The 18,911-nt window shown below is 41.9% G+C and overlaps 1 protein-coding gene across 1 annotated transcript; it reads right to left on the bottom strand.

Moving 5' to 3' along the window:
• Window positions 1-553: 553 nt before the first annotated feature.
• On the bottom strand, window positions 554-17,579 carry SLBP (stem-loop histone mRNA binding protein). The gene is made up of 11 exons (XM_082315939.1): window positions 17,394-17,579; window positions 14,093-16,338; window positions 13,057-13,266; window positions 10,658-10,781; window positions 8,055-8,186; window positions 5,421-5,525; window positions 4,826-4,885; window positions 4,436-4,567; window positions 3,614-3,763; window positions 2,193-2,277; window positions 554-1,354 (listed from the first exon to the last, which is right to left on the bottom strand). Exons 4-11 carry the CDS (start codon window positions 10,717-10,719, stop codon window positions 1,238-1,240), a joined length of 843 nt encoding a protein of 280 aa, XP_082172065.1. The 5' UTR covers window positions 10,720-10,781; window positions 13,057-13,266; window positions 14,093-16,338; window positions 17,394-17,579; the 3' UTR covers window positions 554-1,237.
• Between the last annotated feature and the right edge of the window lie 1,332 nt (window positions 17,580-18,911).

Raw genomic sequence — 18,911 nt, 5'->3', positions numbered from 1 at the left:
GGTGAGGCGACTTTAACAAAAGGTCCTGTATAGTAAACAAGACTGAAGTGTCCACTTAGCTCTTCTAGCAGCTTTTCTAGAGAACAGAACTTGGTACCCAGCCAATGGACATCTACTGAAGCAAACTGCTTCCGAGGAGTCTGCAAAAGGTCAACAACAGGCTTGCCCATTATATCTAAGTCTTAAATTCACCCCGGTGGCCTGCACACGAATAAACAGTTTGTTAGGTCTCCCTCAAAGCCAGAGGATGGGGCTAACACACATATCCTAGCCTACTATCAATACCAGTCTCAGATACACAGCTTTCGGTATTTTCCTGCACTTTGTTATCCACAGAACATCACTAGTAGGAAATGAAGTTGAAGAGTCATAAATAAATGCAATTCCATTTATTTTCCAGCAACATCCCGTACAAAGGTAATGGAAACATGAACTGCCTTCAGCAAAAAATCTGTACAGTGTTATCATTTACAACAGTTTTACATTTAAAATCAGCAAATTAAAAAGAATCAAGCACTTTACCTACACATTGTTTTCTTGACTGTATTAACAAATGACTCATGACTATTTACAAATTTCAAATTCAGGCTACTGCTTCTTAACGCATTATTGCCTGGGCTTTACCATACTGACCTCCAATTTTTTGAGAGTATTTATTTTCCAATCAGAAACATTTTTGCAAATAAAAAAGAATCTGCTTTTTTTTAAAAAAGGTAAAGCAGTTTAATCTTACGGTAAGTAACTGCAGTAGATGAGTTTACTAGTACTGATCAGCAGTGTGGTTCAGCTGCCACCTGTATTACTTCAAGTCAGATCCTTGTAGTAAAGTCAGGTGGAAAAGCAAGGTAACATACAGATGGCTCAAAAATATCTCCCTACTTTGCTCCTGATCTGCAGGTGGACAACTGAAATTATGGACACAATGAGGAACAACAACAACAACAAATCAATAAGATCTTGCTGAACTATTTATAATTACTTAAGGATAGCATTGCCTTTGGGTATTTTTTTCTATTGAAACATTTTATAAAAAAATCTGATATACATAAATTAAAAGTTAAAAAGAAGTCACACAACTTAACTGTATTTTTACATATGTTTGGTCCAGAGAATAGGTAGACCAACCACAACATAGAGAACAGTCTTCAACTTTGCTTAAGCTTTCTTACTCTTAACAATCAACCTCACCTCTCAAATTTAAAAGAAACTTCCGCTAAAACAGTCTGCACGAGACTATTTAACTCACAGTATCGAAATCTTTAAGTGGTTCACTCAAACACACTTCCAAGTCAAATTCACCTTCTGCTTGATAGTCAACATGTCTAACTTTGGTGGGAGTGCCAGAACAGGTATCCTGGAATACAAAGTCAGTTAATAATTAGCAGTTAAATACAGGTTTTGTTATGCAATAATTCATTTAACTTCTGTAATTTGTTTAGACCACCCTGTAACAGAGGCTTACACTTTACAGGCCATACAAAAACCCAAGGCTAGTCTAGAGATTGAAGAGATTTAAATGAAGGCTGAAGGCTTCTGCCTGTTCAACCACATTGTAAGATTTCCTGCAAATAGTTTAAGGATCTATTAAAACATTATACAGATTATATATACAGATATATATAATCTGTATAATGTATAATCTGTATATATATATATATGTATATATATATGCAGATTATACAGATCTATTAAAACATTATACAGATTCAATATTCACCAGAGAAACAAATCCAGTGAGAAAAACATTACTAGGTCTTTACTGAAGGTTACTGCTCAGCTGTACTAAATGCTTTCCGGATATAAAAAGAGCCTACTTCAAAAAGTCTGAGTGTGCCAAGGAAGTTACAGCCTACTTTAACATTAGATATTGCAGTCTAAAGCCGGATTTCCACTGTACATCACAGTTCATAACTGACATGCTTTGAACAGATAAATTTTCTTTTGCAGGCTACGAGAAGTGAGATTTCTCATTTGAGATGGTCACTCAAATTCTAACTCTCTTAACTCAGACTACAGACAGATATTGGCCATAGATGGGAAAATGTCTGAATTTAAAGATCGCTCAGCTTTATCAACAGTCCCTAAACACAGTAGATTATGGAATTTCTCATGTATTCAGGCTACTCTGGATCAAATTCCAAGTAATGGACCAATTGTTAACAAATATTTATGCAAATGACAGATATGCTTACATCATTATCTTGACAGCTCGTTTGAGATTCAGTAGAATTGCTCCCAACGGATTCCGTCTCCATCTCACCAAGGTCAACAGGACTACTGTAAAACAATTAAAAAGCATACAGCTTAAAACAAATGCAGTTTTTTTAGCAGTAAGTTGCACTTTGTAGGTGCAGTTCTGAAAATGATGGCCAAACAAGAGCAGAGAGACCTACAAAGATTACAGGGACAGTGGTAGCAAACTGGGGGGGCCGGAGAGAACAGTAGGTCAGCTCAATATGGCCAAAATGGCCAGGGACTAAATTAAAGTCTTGAGATTGAACACTGCAACTTGTTCAAAGACAAATACCCAACACTCAAACAATGCCTCAATACGAATGATAACAAATGTTATGGAAGAGCAGGGAATTTTTTTTTCCAGACAAGATTTTCATCAATTTATTTTGCAACATAAGATTTAATATCCACCGTACACAGAACTAGACCCCAGCATCTGAAGATAGACTAGTATTTCAGCACCAACATGCAGTAGGCTTCAGGCAGAAATACCAACTCCCCTCACGTCAATTACAAGTAAAAGCAGCTAAAAGTAAGCCTTTGCTTTTAGATCCCATTGCTCCATATTGGCTTTAAAACTGGCATCACTGTTAGGAAAGAACAGCAGTTTATTACCACAAAACTGTTTCCTGAGGAATTAGTTACATCTGTGTCTCCTTCATACTGTAGACCCACAGTTTTATTTTGGATGTTCCCTAATCAGCTTTATTGCTTTCTATAGGGGAAAATAACTAGTTGCATTATTCTACATCTTCTAGAGCAGAATACCACCGTAGCTTGGACTGTGAACACTTGTGACCATGCTTTTAATTTAATAGTACCTTGAGATGATTTTACAAGTACTTCTTTCCTCCTCTCTGCTCAAGAAACAAGAATTTATACCACTGTTCTTGAACTAGCAAGTGAGAAGGCTATGAGGCAGGTTCTCGTACATTGTATTGGTCCAAGCTCAACAGTCATGAGATCTGTTAATTAGTGAGAACTCTCCAGCGCTGCGTCTACCACAGATTAATCTGCAGACTGCTCTGAAAGAATCAGCTTGCCTCGATGGTGTGGTATTTTCTTTTACAGAGCACTGCAGAATGAGCTCCGATTTCACCCAGTGGACATACATTAAGGAAGCGAAGGATATATATGTATGCCCTTGCAAGGACACTGGGTAACTCTAGTTCCACCAACTAGGTCCAGAAAGCTATTAGATATTTTGACCGAGAAGGAACTGAATAGCACTACGTGTGGACAAGTAACTAATGAAAACATTCAGCAATCACTGACTTGTCTCAAAAAGGGCTATGCTGGGCGTGTTTTTTTTTTTTTTTTAAACATGAAATTTTATATATTAATTTTGATAAAGGTATCTCAAATACTGTATACATACATTTCTTGCAGATCACATCCTTCTTCAGTAGGTGGATCCCAGGAATGCAATGCAACTTTCCATAGTTTAATTTGCTGGTCCCATGACCTACGGCTGTACTTCTTAAATTTATTTGGAGTTCTGGGATGAACTCCTGGTATACGATGGCATCTATTCAGATATTAGACATGAAAAATTCATTAGTGTTTTTCACGCAGACATAACATAGTTTTAAATGTTAAGACTGATTGACTGCTACACAGGCTCATTACAATGCAGCAAATTCTAAGTGATTATATTATTTATGAGAAAATACTACTGTGCAATTCCAGCATTCAGTTTTTTTTTCCACAGACAAGTGAAAAGTTGTCAGCTTCATATGAACTTTTTAGTTTTTCTGTCTTCAAGTCAAATAAAAAAAAAAAATTATCAATCATAGATCTGAAAACTTCAGCATGAAATTTCTGAATGTAACATATTCCAAACTTAAGAGCAACTGTAGTCCATTTTGTCTTTTAGTTTACTAATGAGAAAATTGCCTGCAAAAAGCAGTTTCATTTCTTCTAGTTGACAAGCACAACCAAAAGAAGTTTCACTTCCATTTCTCCAGCATGAGAAAGCTTGAAGGGATATTCCTCATGTACCGGCTAGCAAAAAAAAAATCCACGTCTCATTTGATTGTTAGTGTCACTTATCTGTTAAAAACAGTCTCAGAAAGTTTAATTTATAAATGCCTTCTGTTTGAATGTCTCAGATACCAACTTTAGTACGTTAATATGCTTATAAAGAACAGCTATGACTTACAATCAAATATTTAGTTTTCCAGAAACAAAAGCAGCTTACCTAGGAACTTCTTTAATGTATCTATCGTATGCAATTGTGTTTTTTCCATAGTTTATCTGTTTTTGTCTTCTCATCAAAACCACTTCATCTGTCTCAAGTTCTACAGTCACAGTGGACTCCTTTGAATCAGAACTAAAGAAAAAAAAACATTGTAGATTTGGGACTACTAGGTAACAAGCAATACTCAAAAACAAATCCACATGTAGATGATCACAAAGAAACACGCTAAAACTTTTCAAGTGAATGGTTGGGATGTTACTGAACCACGATGTTAGAGCAGACTTAAGATGAACTATTTTGAACGGAGCGTTTTCAGAAGCAACATGATACATGTGAAAATTCAGACCTATTGACAGGATTTTCCTCAGTTAAGCTAGAAATTTAACCTACCTCCCAGAGGAGGACTTCCTTTCTCTTGAAAATTCATTTATCAGGAGTTTTCTTCTGTACCTGTAAGAGTTCAAATCAGTATTAAGAATATACATACACAAAGAGAACACGTAAGGCTGCACTGTCACAGCTCACAGTTGATTTTACTTCTCAGCAAAGCAGCAGTCTTGAAGAAGTCAACCCAGACACTGTTAACAGCTTTCCACTATGGAATGAATGTTTCAGTTTTCCCCTAAAAAAAAAAATCTGAGGACTTTCTTTTCCTAAGTCTTTTCCCTAAAAATCTTTTTATAGCAACGTTATGCAAAAATAGGAATTGGTGAAAGGACCTTCAAAGTAATTCAATCTAAGAGATTCAGGAAAGGTTTCTTCCAAAAGGGAGATATTTAGTGATACACATCGACCGTTTGGAGAGTATGCTATGTCATTCCTGCAGGACTTAAGCTAAAACTGACCTAAAAGCAGCAGACAGGAAGCTAAGGCTGGTCTAATTTTATTACAATGGTGAAGTTAAAAATAAAAGTCAATATGGATTCTACAAGACAACTGCCATTTCCCCTCCTCTCCCTGCTTCGTCTTAAACACCCACGGGTACCTTGCAATTTCTTTGTTAACGCTGGTCCTCATTTCATCTTCTTCCACTGCAGTTCCCCAATCTGAGCACCGGGAAAGGGGTCCAGGGCCTTCTGGTGTTGTAAAACTAGAAAGAAAGGAAGGGAAAAAAAAAAAAAATAAAGGCAAAAAAAGCCTCCATATTAAAATTTTATTTTATTGTATTTCCCACCCCCAGCATCTCCCCCATTCACAGCTTGATAGCTATTTAATATATTCATTTACAGTACTCACAATGGCTGTGAAAATCTTGTATTGTTCTATTACAATGCCATCATTGTAAAATTAAGCATCAGTTGAGAGTTCCACCTTGAGGTTGTGTGCTTTGGGTTTGTTTGGTTCTCCCCCTTAAAAAGCTTATGTAGATATCTATAGAAACGTACCACTGTAGCTTGTAGCCTAGCCTACACTTTCAATAACTTTAAGCTGGTGTCCTTCAGAAAACAGTACGTGAAATACCAACTTTATTCATTTACTCACTTACTTTCACTCCACTAAAATGAGTTAACAAATACTTATTCTTTCATGATTGCAGACGCATTAGCTATATAAGAAACAAAAGTTAGAACACAGAATTCAACTGTACAGGTAATTAATTAAAATTACACGATAGCACCAAGAGCTTCTCCATGGGAAAATATATCTAGTAGAGAAGGCAAAGGCACAAAAAAAGCAGTCAGTTTTTAGCTAGTAAACTGAGATTTGCTATGACGGCAAACCAGTATTTAACAACTATATTGTAGCCCATTAGCATCACGAGCAGATTCAGACTGTTGTAGAGGAATAAGCTTATATCCCTTCCCAGCCAACAACAGTTGTCTACATTCAGGTTATTGAATACATTTTCCAGTTTCTGTCCTCCTGATGACCGATCTTCCTAAAGTACAAACTCAAAACCGTACCCTACAGACCAGAGCTTTTTCAGTAGATATGGAAATGCTCTGGAGACTTACCAGGATTCTGCGCAAAGAAGTCCCTTGAAGTCAGGGAATTAGATCCACCTGCGCTAAAACCAGTTCCAACTCCCTCCCTGCTCCCAGCTCAGCAATCGGCTTGCACTACTTTGAAGTTTTTGTTAAATTCAAACTAAGTTATTTTTAGATAAAACCCAGTTATCAACTCAGAAAAATTAAAAATCCATAGCAAACAGTACAGGTCCCTCTGCAAATATCTGCCCAGCCTCCAAGGATTTTTAGCATTTGCTTATATCGATTTCTAACTTTGCAGAAAATGCAGGCCACATTCAATTAGTGCTCTCCCATGGCAGAGAACAGCGCAATCCCAGCAGTACCTGGTTAGTCCCACCATCTGAGATTTTTCCTCAACACTGTGTCATACCTTTTTATACTTGGTTGATTCTGTACCTGTGCTGCGTATACAGAGAATTAGGGAGAACGTGGGAGGATCTACAGCTTTTTCTCTCGATTAATTTGCTCCGTGACAGCACTGGTGCCAGACATACTAAGCTTAGCCATCTTTCTTCAGACCCTCATCCCCACATGCCATTTCACACGTGGTGAGAAGCTGTGGTGCTGTGATAGGACTGCAAATGGTGCTCAAACTCTGCCAGGGGTGCAGAAAAACAAGACTGTAGCCCCCCCCCCCCGACTTAATCTGTTACATAACCCAGCCTCCATCCTGATCCTCTTTCCATTTTAAGATTTTATATTGACAATGTCGAATTGGCATAAACAAAAAGTAGTTTTAGCGCGGGAAGAGAACAACTTCAATCAGAGCTGAATCCAAACTAAACCAGAAAGTATGCCTGTTCAGCTCAATTCTGGAAGACACACAAAAGCATTGCTTATTTAGGTTGAAACTGATGAAGCAATCGGTAAGTTTCATCTCTGTACTCCTATTCAGACATGCTTCCCAAAATTCATTCTATTTACTCTGGATATTGTAATTTGAACCACTGACCAAAGTCTTCCCTGCTTATTATCAGCAAAGAAAAATGGGTAGTTACAGGGCACAACCCATCTAGATTAGAAATCTAGATTCAATCAACTGGGCTGCAGGCCACAGCTCCCATCCACTGATAACAGGGACTAAAGGGATTGTGGCATGAGTAGCTCAGATGTAGACAGTGATATAAAACCCGATACTTTCACTAAGCTGAAGTTTACCTGTGTTGGGAAGTGGCAAGGAAGGCAGCAAGCAGCAGTATGAACTGAGTGAGTGACCCCAGAAGCGGACCCCACCACACATGCACTGACATGCTTAGACACAACTTTTCAAGGTGGTCCGTGCTGCCTTCAGAAATATGAAGACAGATGACTTTTAAGTTTACCACAACAATACGTACAGCCTGTATCCACAAACATAATTGGCTTGTGCAGTTATTGCTTCACGATAAATGGCAGTAAGCAAGCATGAAGTTGGACAATTACGAAGTATGCAATTCAAGCCGTAACAATGAAAAACATTTATTCTTAAGAAGTGACTCCAAGATAAGAACAGCGCACTTAATTCTTTTCCCTCCTTTAAGACCAGGTATTTATGGTCGATGAGTGATCTATAAACAGGCAGGGCTTGAAAAACTGAGGACAACGGTCAATTCAACAGCTCCTGATGAACAAAAGAGCAGAGAGTTGTTTCTATTGCAAGCACTGCCTACCTGTCCAGCCTGTTGTCAGCAGACCTGTACTTGTTCTCATCAGAAACGGAGGAATCGGGTTCATTCTGCTTTCTCCGCTTTCCGTCTGCGCCACGTTTCCTTCCTTGGGACCAGCGAGGCGGAGGCTGCGGGCTGGCGGCAGACAAGCCAAGACAACCATTTTATTAACCTCTTTGAAACATCATCCCATGCAGACATCGTCGGTTATTCATTTTCCTTCAACAAATCAAGCTGAGCGACACACGTAGGTCTTACGAGTCCCTCAGAGGGAGGCTCTCCCACGTAAGGGAGCTCCGCCGTTAACGGCCGCACAACCCGCCCCCGCAGGCAGCGGGGCAACGGGAGACGCGGGCACTCGCACCCCCGCCCCCCGCCGGAGCTTCAGCCCCGCTTCCCTTTCGCTGGGGGACCCGCACCTCAGCGAGGGGCGACCGGTTGCCCGGCGGGCGAACATGGCGGATCCCGGGCGGCGGCCGCGCAACGGCGGGCGGGGAGGCCAGGCGCAAGGTGCGCGCGGGCCGCGGTTCCCGCCCCGGCGCGGGGCCCGCCTGAGGGACGGGGAGCGGCGGCGGGGAGCGATGGCGGCTCGTCCGCCGCTCCGCCGCCGGAGAGCAGAAGGGGAGGGCTACCTGCTCTTCGTGCCGCCGTGCGGGCTCCTCTGGCGGAAGGACATGGCGCGGGGTGGCCTCAGGGGGAGAGCGGGGCGGCGAGCGGAGCGGAGCGGAGCGGGAGGCTGCGGCGGGCTGTGAGGGAGAGCGGCCTTCCTTCCCGCTCAGCCCCTTCGCATCTCCCGCCGGCGCTGACTGACACCGCCCGCCCCGCCTCCCTGCGGGGCGCCTGCGCCGGCCCCTCCACGGGGACAGGTACGCGGGGGAAGGGGCAAAGCGCAGCCGCCAGCCCGCGTCCTCCCCCCGCCCGTTGGCGGGCGCGAAGCAAACACGCTCCCCGCCGCGGCCCCCGCTGCCCTGAGGACACCGACCCCCGCCCCCCCCCCCCCCCGGCGGGTGTAATGGTTCAGCCCGCGCCCGCCGGCCCCGCCCCGCCCCGCCCCGGGGCGTGTTGGCGGGAGAATCGAGCGCGGCGGCGCGCGCGGTTTTGGCGCGCGCTGGCTGTGGGGCGGGGCCGGGGCCGGCGGCGTGGGAGCGAGGCGCTGCCCGTGTTAAACAACAAAAATACGGCCAAAACAAAAGGAAAAATACAGATTCCCGTCATTTAAAGAGGAAGGATTGCAGTCATCAGCACGGCGCTTCGCGCCGCGAGGAGCACGTGGTATCCCAACGGGCAGTCCAAGCCCTACGGCAGACCGTTACCACCTAAATTCATACTTTATGAAATGACATTAAATAATATCTCATATTGCTATTGAACACGGTTGGGTAATGCCGTGAGGTTACTATGCTTCAGTAAGTGGAGTTTTCAGGTGGTTTTAATTGCAAACGGATGGTGTTTCCACAGTGAGATCCTACTGATCTGCGAGATCTGGTGCATACCGACACTGTACAACAGCCGTTGTACAACAACAACCTGGACAACTCCTACAGCCGGACACGAGCACGGCTTTAAATAAAAAGCCCTTTGCAGCCCTCGTGGACTGACGGCTGGTGGGACACTTCAGAGAGGGATGCACGCAAAGCGGGCAGCGTTTTCTCCTTCTGGCCTTGGTGCTTCTTTTTGGATGCTGGAGGTAGCTATCGCGGTGACAAAGGCACGGGGGGTAAACGTACAAAAACAACGATAAAGTTACTTCTAGGTAAAGTGATTTTATCTCCAAAAAGCAAGCAAGAATTCATATTTAAAAAGGCATTAAAGTATTTTTGGAATGTAATATAACCTTCAGATTTCTGCAGGTTTGGTATTCAAAATGTGATACGGTAGCAATGAGAATGGGATGTTTCTCCCATTGTAGAACAAAATCAGTTTTCTTCCTTTTTTCAAGAGGCATTTTTCTCACTTCTCAGGCCAGCAAACATAACAACTGTTGTCAGATTAAGGTTAAAACAATCAAAGAGATATAATATTCTTAATTTAATAAAATTTATTGACATTAGTAAGATATAAAGCAAAGGAAATAACACTGTTCTCAAAGTAAACTTTTGTTTTGTTTGAACTCAGTTTCCAAGGTATGCAGTTACCCCTGAAAGTGTTTAATTATGTGTTATATTTCTGCTTGTTCAGATGCAGCCTTTGCATATTCTGATTCAGCTTTAGAGGAGATGGTCTGTTTTCAGTACACTACAAAAAATCCGTCATTATGCCTCAACTGAAACCTTAAAAATGACAAAAAAAGTGCCTCCTCCTGCTTCAGTTCTCAGGAGCAACACGTGAGAGGGCAAAGCCCAGTCAGGATATTCATCCTTTTTTCCTCTAACAAGACCCCTAGCCTACTTCATTGAATCCATTTCTTCCCAGCACACTTAGGTAATACTCATTCATCCTATACTTTCTGGTCATAAATTTTCTGCTGTCAAAAGGTAAGTTCTCAAGAATGACAGGCTTTGTAAGAGCTTTTGTCACCTATGGCCACAGTAGCTCCCACCTGCCATAGAAGCTGGCACAATTTTGCATTAATTCTAAGAAAGCAGTGTCTTCTAGCCACGTCTCACCTGTGTATCCCAAACTGAATCATGTGTTGCACTGGCCCAGCTGGCCTCTTCATTACTGGCATTTGGTTACTGCCTGCAGCATACAGTTAACTTCTTTTCACTATCAGTATCTTCATTGCCTTTTCTTAAAAAAAAAAAAAAATTAGCACTGTACAATAGCTATGATAATAGAAGTTCAAAAAACCAGAGCAGAATTATAATCATGGTATCAGAATACCAAAAATAGGATTTTAAGCTTAGTTTTAGCAAGCTTTCTTCTGGATCATGTATGGTTTGCATGACAGTCTACATTTTTACTGGATCAGCCTCATCTTTCTCTCACAGGCAGCAGAAAGCCAGCAAACCTTGGCTGTGGTTACTTGACAGAAACGCAGTTACACGTTCGTACCTAATCTAGCTCAATCAAGGTAATTGCATGGAGTCAGTATCAGTAAGTTACTGAGCTCTGAGTACAATATAAAAATCCTGCACGTTTCACCAGTAAAGGTTTCAAGTGCAGATGTGGCCTTAGTCCAAAATACTTCTAAAGATATTTAGGGATATGAGACTACTTCGAAAGCTGCAATGAGGATTTTTTTTTTCCCCTTTAACCTGCATATTTATTTAGTAAGCTTGCAACAACCACTGCAGTTCTCGAGACTCTCTGCTCTTTGGCTCATTCAAAGACCAGACACTCAAACAGCAGTAAGGGAAAATTTCACCATCAGCTGAGCAGGTGTAAAGCAGCCCTGGAGCAGGTATTTGACAGATTAAAGAGCATAAACATGTCTTCCAGGGAACCTGGGTGAAGTGAACCTAATATTCATTACTATGACAGGCTGTACTTGAGTAACACTTGCAAGATCAGCAATGGCATGTGTTTGATGGATGGCAGAAGTAACAAACAGAAGTAGGGGTTTTTTTATTATTTTGAGCAGCATAACACAAAAGCAACTACCAAAGCCCAGCAATGTTTTTTGGAGAGGCTTTCTGAGTACATATTGACAGGTGGTGTTTTGTTGGGTTTTTTTATGAAGATACTTCATGCGTAGCAAGGTTGAAGTGTATGTTGAGAGGGAGAATTTGCATCTCTACTGTGGAAATGAAGCATGGATTCACAAGCTACAACTGTCTCATGTAATTATTTACAGAAATGAAAGACGCCTGCTACTCTTGACTTGTGTTTCCAGTCATTATTTACATAGAATTGGAGCTCTTGCTGTCCACATGTTGAGTAGAAAGGACACAGTCACCAGGCACGGGGGGTGGCAGTACACACCTTCATCTGCTACGAAGAAGAAATTGTCCAAACAGCATAATTGCAGCTGAAACAAGTATGTTGCTTTGGATCCATATTATTTGAAGTAATTAAGACATCAGAGGAACAGCACCTGCCATATGCAATCCATATCTTAGTCTTTCTGCCTCTTCACCACATGCTCCCATTAACTCCAGGTCTCTAAACTCAAATCTTGAGTAGTTTCCAGGAGCACATTTGTTTCTTCTTGGTTCCTGATTAACCTTTTTTGGATGGTTGAACAGAATGGCCTACAGGAACATCCCAGCTGAAGTCTGATAAATAACCGGGCAGCCCTTCTTACCCCTTTTTCAGTTTGCAGATATAAAAAGGGGCATTCTTCAGGGCTGCGCAAAACCATACAGCACAGTATCTACAGCTGCTTTTAACTCTGGGCATAAAAGCAAGGGTAAGAAGGTAAAGTCAGATAAGGGACCCAGATCAGCACAGTAAAAACTGCTGAATTTTCTTCTACCGGAGATGACTGCAGTATTATATATGTGGTCTTGAAGGCCAAGAGGAAGCACCTGCTCAGTGAAGCTCAGGATTCCTCAGATGTGTTGAAGATGCTCTTCATGGTGAATTGACAGAGCTTACTGTACACTGTCTCGTTAAAAGCAGGAGAAATGCATGCTATTTTTTCCAAAAAGGCACAAACACCATTCAATGACTTTTTTTTTTTTTTTTTTTTGGCAAAGCTGTGCCAGACAATGGATGGATGAATACACGCAGACGCTCACACTAACTTCCCAGCAAAACTAACAGCTTCAGAAGTGGAAAGAAGACTGCTCCCTGCCAGCCTGCCTTGGGAACTGCACCAAGCCAGACCAAGAGTCTTCAGACAATAATTTGCAATGGCTTTTAGAAATTAAACAGTTTGAAATCTCAGCAGCTGGCTATCTTTCTATTGATTTTTTTTTTTTTCGCATTCTTTTGCTTGACTTTTCAATGTTTTTACACTTTTTTCCCATTTGAGAATGCACTGAATTAAAATGTTTCACTTCTACAAATTGCATCTGCATTCTCATTATATGCATGTATCTCAAAGACTCCTGTTAAGCATGTATTTGGAAATGGTGTTTTAGCTGTTTAATAATGCTTTTTGGGTGGAATGTCTACATACCTAGTGCTCCTGGCTGAAAGCTGTAGTACTCTGAGAAGAGGTAAGGGAGAACTGTGTTCACTTTCCATCAACTCCTGGGTTTTTCCTCAAAGGTTGTACACAGGTCCTGTACTTTTCTCCTCAGAAATTTCTGTTGTAGGATGTCTCCAAAATGCCTGCCTCTGGGCGGTAACAGTCGAGTTGGCTCTGTGCTCAGTGAAACGCTAAGATCTGAAAATAGTACAATGTAAGGGATACTTTGGCAGTTCCTTTCCCTTTGCCTGGCCTTACCATAATCGTACACATTCACACACCTTCTGTGTGGCATCTGCATAAACATCCGTGCTCCTGCAAGAAAGTTTGCTATGCTAGCACCCCTCCTTTCCCACACACTGCTATGGAAAACAGAACTGTGTTCCTGAACCAAGGACACGCTTGAAGTTCAGCATGGGTTCAAAACACGTACAAACAAACTCCATCTCCTCCAGCCTTGCTCTGAGATAAGATGACTTGAATGGCGTGTTTACCTGAATGCATCCAAGCAAGCCAGACAGAGGGCAGCTCCAGCCTGGAAGCCACGCGGTACTTTTAGTGTAGCACTACGTACAAATTAAATTCAGTTTATCAATCAGAACTACCTGCTGTAACACAGCTTAGGGGTTACAGCTGCCTTGCATCTTTCTGTCCTTGTCAGTAAAGAAAATCCCCAGAAAAACACTTTCCTCATCACTGTGACCTCAAAGGAGCAGTTTTAAAACCAAAACAAAGTACACATAACCAATGGCATTTCAGAACTGCTAGTGAAGGACTGTTTCTACAAGCACAGATAATGTACCAGCTGTACGGAGATTCTCCCAGTGGAAGCATGCCAACAGCAGATACATGTCACTTCTTGGAAGAAATGTAAACCTGGCTGGTGAAGTTCAAAGTTTATTTTGGCTTAATTACGAACTGAGCACAGATTTATGCAAACTGGATTTAACTAAAATAGGTAAAATTAATGGAAGGCTACCAAATACAAACCGGGAGTAGAGTGACAGACTTCAGCTTTGCTTACCTCAGTTGTAAAGTCTTATGTCAAATAGCCTTGGCTAGATAAACAAGTGAATGGATGGATTGCATTCCAGTTTTAACTGCTCTGTTTAGACTGATGAGGGTACTGGTACTAATTAGAAGACGTTATAATGGTTCTACATCCAGGAGCAGCACTGCATGAAATAACTTCAGCAGACCTCAAACCTCATCTGCTCAGTATTATTCCTTTCCTTGTGCCAGCATAGCTTGTCCAAGCATACAGAACCTGGATTAGGGAAAAAAACTGCCCAAAATTTAACAGCCGTAGGCACATTGGTTATTCTATTTCTAGTCTAAGTATTTCTCAGTTGAAGGTACAAGATCTTTTAAGGACTACTGAATTACCAGTCCTATGGATTTGTGTCCATAAATCCACTGCAGGCCCATCCATCCTCGGCAAAAGCTTAAGGGCTCTGACAGCTGAGCTTAAGTATTTCATGACAGCCTATTACTCTCACCTAACAGCTCCATCCTCTCCAGGAGGACACCTTTCTCATGGCAGAATGGGTGCTGGGGCTTCAGCTGCTCCCTTCTACTAGGTTATAATGCACTAAATACAAGTTTGTGACAAGATGTCAAAATACAAACTGAGGAGTTGGACACAACCCAAGTTGTACTGTAAACCCCCTACAAGAGTTTGATTTACTCTCCGAAGAGTCCTCCTTCCTCCTTTTAGCAAGGGCTAAACACACACCCCCCCCCCCCCCCCCAAAATAAAAAAGCACCTTAAAACAAACAACAAAAAAGGACTACTGAACCCACATATCCCTTTTATAACGAAACTCTGACAACATAACAACAGCAAGAGCAGACTAAAGGGGATTTTTAAAGTTAAAGTCTTTAATTCTTCTGCATAAAGACAAAATGCCAAAAAATGTAACACATTCCCTTATTTACAGTCGTCATAAATCACATGGAAGCATGCACACTGGAACAACAAGGTTCTAAATATTACTTCTTAAAAAAGTCCCGTACAGAAGTGTTCCTTGTACGCACACACTCCACGCTCTGCGGTGTGTGACTGAGCCACCCTTGTGCTGTGACGCTACCCAACCCCATGCCTGGAAATAACGTTTTGAAGGGACTGGGAGTAGCTTCTGGGGAAGCAGCCTGCTTCCACTTCAGTAGCACAACGGGCTTTTGGTCCTTGGGTACACTGCCAGCCCCGCAGCAAGGCTGCTGTGTGCCGTCCCTAGCACTGCCACGGCTCCGCAATGGCCTTGCGAAGAGTCAAACTGAGCTACTGCAAAGAGACTATTCCCAGCTCTAACAGAATTTGTATCCTGTAGTATGTGCTACATAAAATGCCACAAGGACTGTAATAATAATAAAAAAACCCAATCTTGTAACTGGCACATGAATCTGGTCTAAACTCCACTGTAGCCTCAGGCCTCAGTTTGACCTTCTGAGCACAGCGCTAGAGAGTAAAACAAAGGAGAGCTTATCTCAGCACCGTGACAACCCTTAGCCTGGACACTCCAGGCCCAAGAGCAGCTCCAAACCTGCAAATACTGCTGCTCACCTCCAGTTCCTGTAGGAACACCAGGCACTGAACTCATCCTCTTATACTCCCAGCAGTAGACTGGCTCTTCGGGTCAGGCTGCAACATACATCATAAAAGTAAAATCCAGGTATTTAGGCTGTGTTGCTGTTCAAAGAGTCACTCAGCCGCCTAAAGAGAGGGAGCTGATTTTGATAAACCATCTACTTTTCCTTTCTCTTCTCTCACTAGGCTTAGGCAAACGCTAGCTTAATACATCTTATCTCAGAGAACAGTAAATAAGCCAAATGGATCATCACGCTATTCGCAAGCTAAGAACAGTTTGTCTTTAACAAGTGGAGAAAGGTTGGAATTATCTACATTATTTTGAAGCAGTTCTTCTGACTGGATGTACAATTCTGGTCCAGGAGAGGAAGCAAGGTTTAACTCCTTGGTTTAAGGGGTGGCATTCTTCAGTCTGACTCGATATTGGACCAATTCACCAGCATAACATTAGCGCACTCTTAAGTAGCACGATCTCCAAATGGCAACAACAGGATCCATCGACACGAGCAGCCTTTACAATACGACGTATATGGCATCTGTCAACGTAGGTAAAGCAGAAACATTCTCACAAAAGCTTTAAGGAGCATCAATCATCATTGTAGCACAGACTTAATGAAATCTGGAGTTTTACACTCTAGGCAGAGCTTGCAGAAAACAATCTATCCTTAAAGATCTGGAGAAACCTAAACAAAAAGGTAGATAACAGCATTTTATAAATATGATATATATAAATACAATATAAATACGATATATATAAATACGAGTCCAACTGTTAACCCAGCACTGCCAAGTCCAGCACTAAACCATGTCCTCAAGCACCACATCTCCACCTCTTTTAAATACCTCCAGGGATGGGGACTCAACCACTTCCCTGGGCAGCCTGTTCCAGTGCCTGACTGCCCTTTCAGGGAAGAAGTTTTTCCTAATATCCAACCTAAAGTTCCCCTGGCGCAACTTGAGGCCATTTCCTCTCATCCTATCGCCTGTTACTAGGGAGAAGAGACCAGCCCCCACCTCACCACAACCTCCTTTCAGGTAGTTGTAGAGAGCAACAAGGTCTCCCCTCAGCCTCCTCTTCTCCAGCCTAAACAACCCCAGCTCCCTCAGCCGCTCCTCATAAGACTTGTGCTTCAGACCCTTCGCCAGCTTCATTGCCCTCCTCTGGCCACGCTCCAGCACCTCGAGGTCCTTCTCGTAGTGAGGGGCTCAAATTTGAACACAGGATTCAAGGTGCGGTCTCACCAGTGCCAAGCACAGGGGGACAATCACTTCCCTGGTCCTGCTGGCCACACTATTTCTCATACAAGCCAGGATGCCATTGGCCCTCTTGGCCACCTGAGCACACTGCTGGCTCATGTTCAGGTGGCTGTCATCCAACACCCCCAGGTCCTTTTCAGCCAGGCAGCTCTCCAGGCACTCCTCCCCCAGCCTGTAGCGTTGCATGGGGTTGTTGTGACCCAAGGGCAGGACCCGGCACTCAGCCTTGTTGACCCTCACACAGTTGGCCCTGGCCCAACGACCCAGCCTGGCCAGGTCCCTCTGCAGGGCCTCCCTGCCCTCCAGCAGATCAACACTCCCGCCCAACTTGGTGTCATCTGCAAACTGACTGAGGGTGCTGCACTCGATCCCCTCATCCAGATCATTGATAAAGATACTAAACAGAACTGGCCCCAGTACTGAGCCAGTATAATGAGAAAGGCTCTCTTAAGTGTGATGTACAGGGGCATGCTTCTTTTACCTGCACACTTCACCTTATGTTGATTGCACATATGCTGACTGTAAATCTCTTCCTCTTTCAGTGCAGATATTGTGCGACTGCACCAGTTTTCCAAGGATGATCTCGGACTATATCCCTATTCTTCAAATCATTTTCTGTCACAGGAGAAAGTTGTCCTTCTTCGATACTTCTATATACAAAGAGAGACTAGATATTTTCAAATATTGAATTAGCACTTTAGAAAAGTGAATCCATATTAAGTCTTATTCATGCTCAAAGATTTTAAATTAAAAAAAAAATCAATAAAGTCAACAGAAAAACACCATTAGCACAATTTTTAAAGGTTCTACCTGCCTTTTCCTCATACTGCTAAAATTCAAAACCTAAGTACTGTCAAACTAATTGTGTGCCATATTCTTCATGAGTTTTATTATGCAAAATATTCCAAGATCACTGTTAAACAGACATTTATATCCTTGTCCATAATATTTCAGAGCCTGCATTAAATGTAGATCAAAGACAATCAAATTACATAAAAGACTATCTGCTAATAACAGCTGTTTGACTCAAGATACTACCCATCCTATTAACGCACCACAGGAATCTAAAGTCCAAGAGAAACTTTTCATTGAAAGCTACTGCTGCAAATGCAAAGTTGTGTCTTCATCACAAAAGTACTAAGAGGCAGAAATGCTGCTACTGAAATAATTAAAAACCTGGCACTTTTCATTTGGGTGATAAAACATATGTTTTCTGGCTGAATGGGTAAACATTTCAATTTACTAAGTCTGAAGTATTAGATCTTTTAATGAAGGTGCTGCATTAAATACAAGAGGATGGGATAAAATAGTAATATAATAAAGGAATAAAAAGAGAAACTGATCTGCTTGAACTGAACAGTTGGATTCTGTAGAACAATACTGCATATGGGCTACTGAAACAGAGTAAGTAAAATAAGTAGTCAGCATGAACTCACCTTGATATTCAAATTTTTTTCCTCATTATTCTATCCTCAGCACTTGCACTTCCCCATCCCCTTTCAGGGTATTCTGACTGATGTCCTTCCAATAGACTGCTACAAAGTTTAAGCCTACAAATAAAAAAATCCCCAAAGACTAAGTGCCTTTATTATGGTAACCTTTTTCTACTAAATACAGCTACAACCTGCTATTTACTCTAATACAGACTATAGCATGAGAACACAAGGACAGAATTTTACACGCAACATATAAATATTGGCCAACACATCCTTAAGAAGAATAGTAAAAAAAAAATTTAAAAAATCCATTTTTATAATAAAAGCTTCGATTGAAATGCAGCAATAAGGCAACTACGCTTCTAACTTAATACACAAAAAAAAAATCCCCGATAAACAAGCTGCATTTTATACCTCTCTAGCCTGCAGTCTGTATCTCTGCAAGTTTTGCTGTTAGGCAGAAAGAAGTTGGTTTTTTTCTTTTTCTGACTGTTCCATCCTGAAGAACAACTGGCTGGAACTGGGTCACTGCATAAAAACAAATAACTATAATTGTTGTCAGC

Source organism: Platalea leucorodia (genome assembly GCF_965183815.1).
Source record: "Platalea leucorodia genome assembly, chromosome: 6".
Taxonomy (NCBI): domain Eukaryota; kingdom Metazoa; phylum Chordata; class Aves; order Pelecaniformes; family Threskiornithidae; genus Platalea; species Platalea leucorodia.
This window is presented reverse-complemented; position numbering and strand designations above follow the sequence as displayed.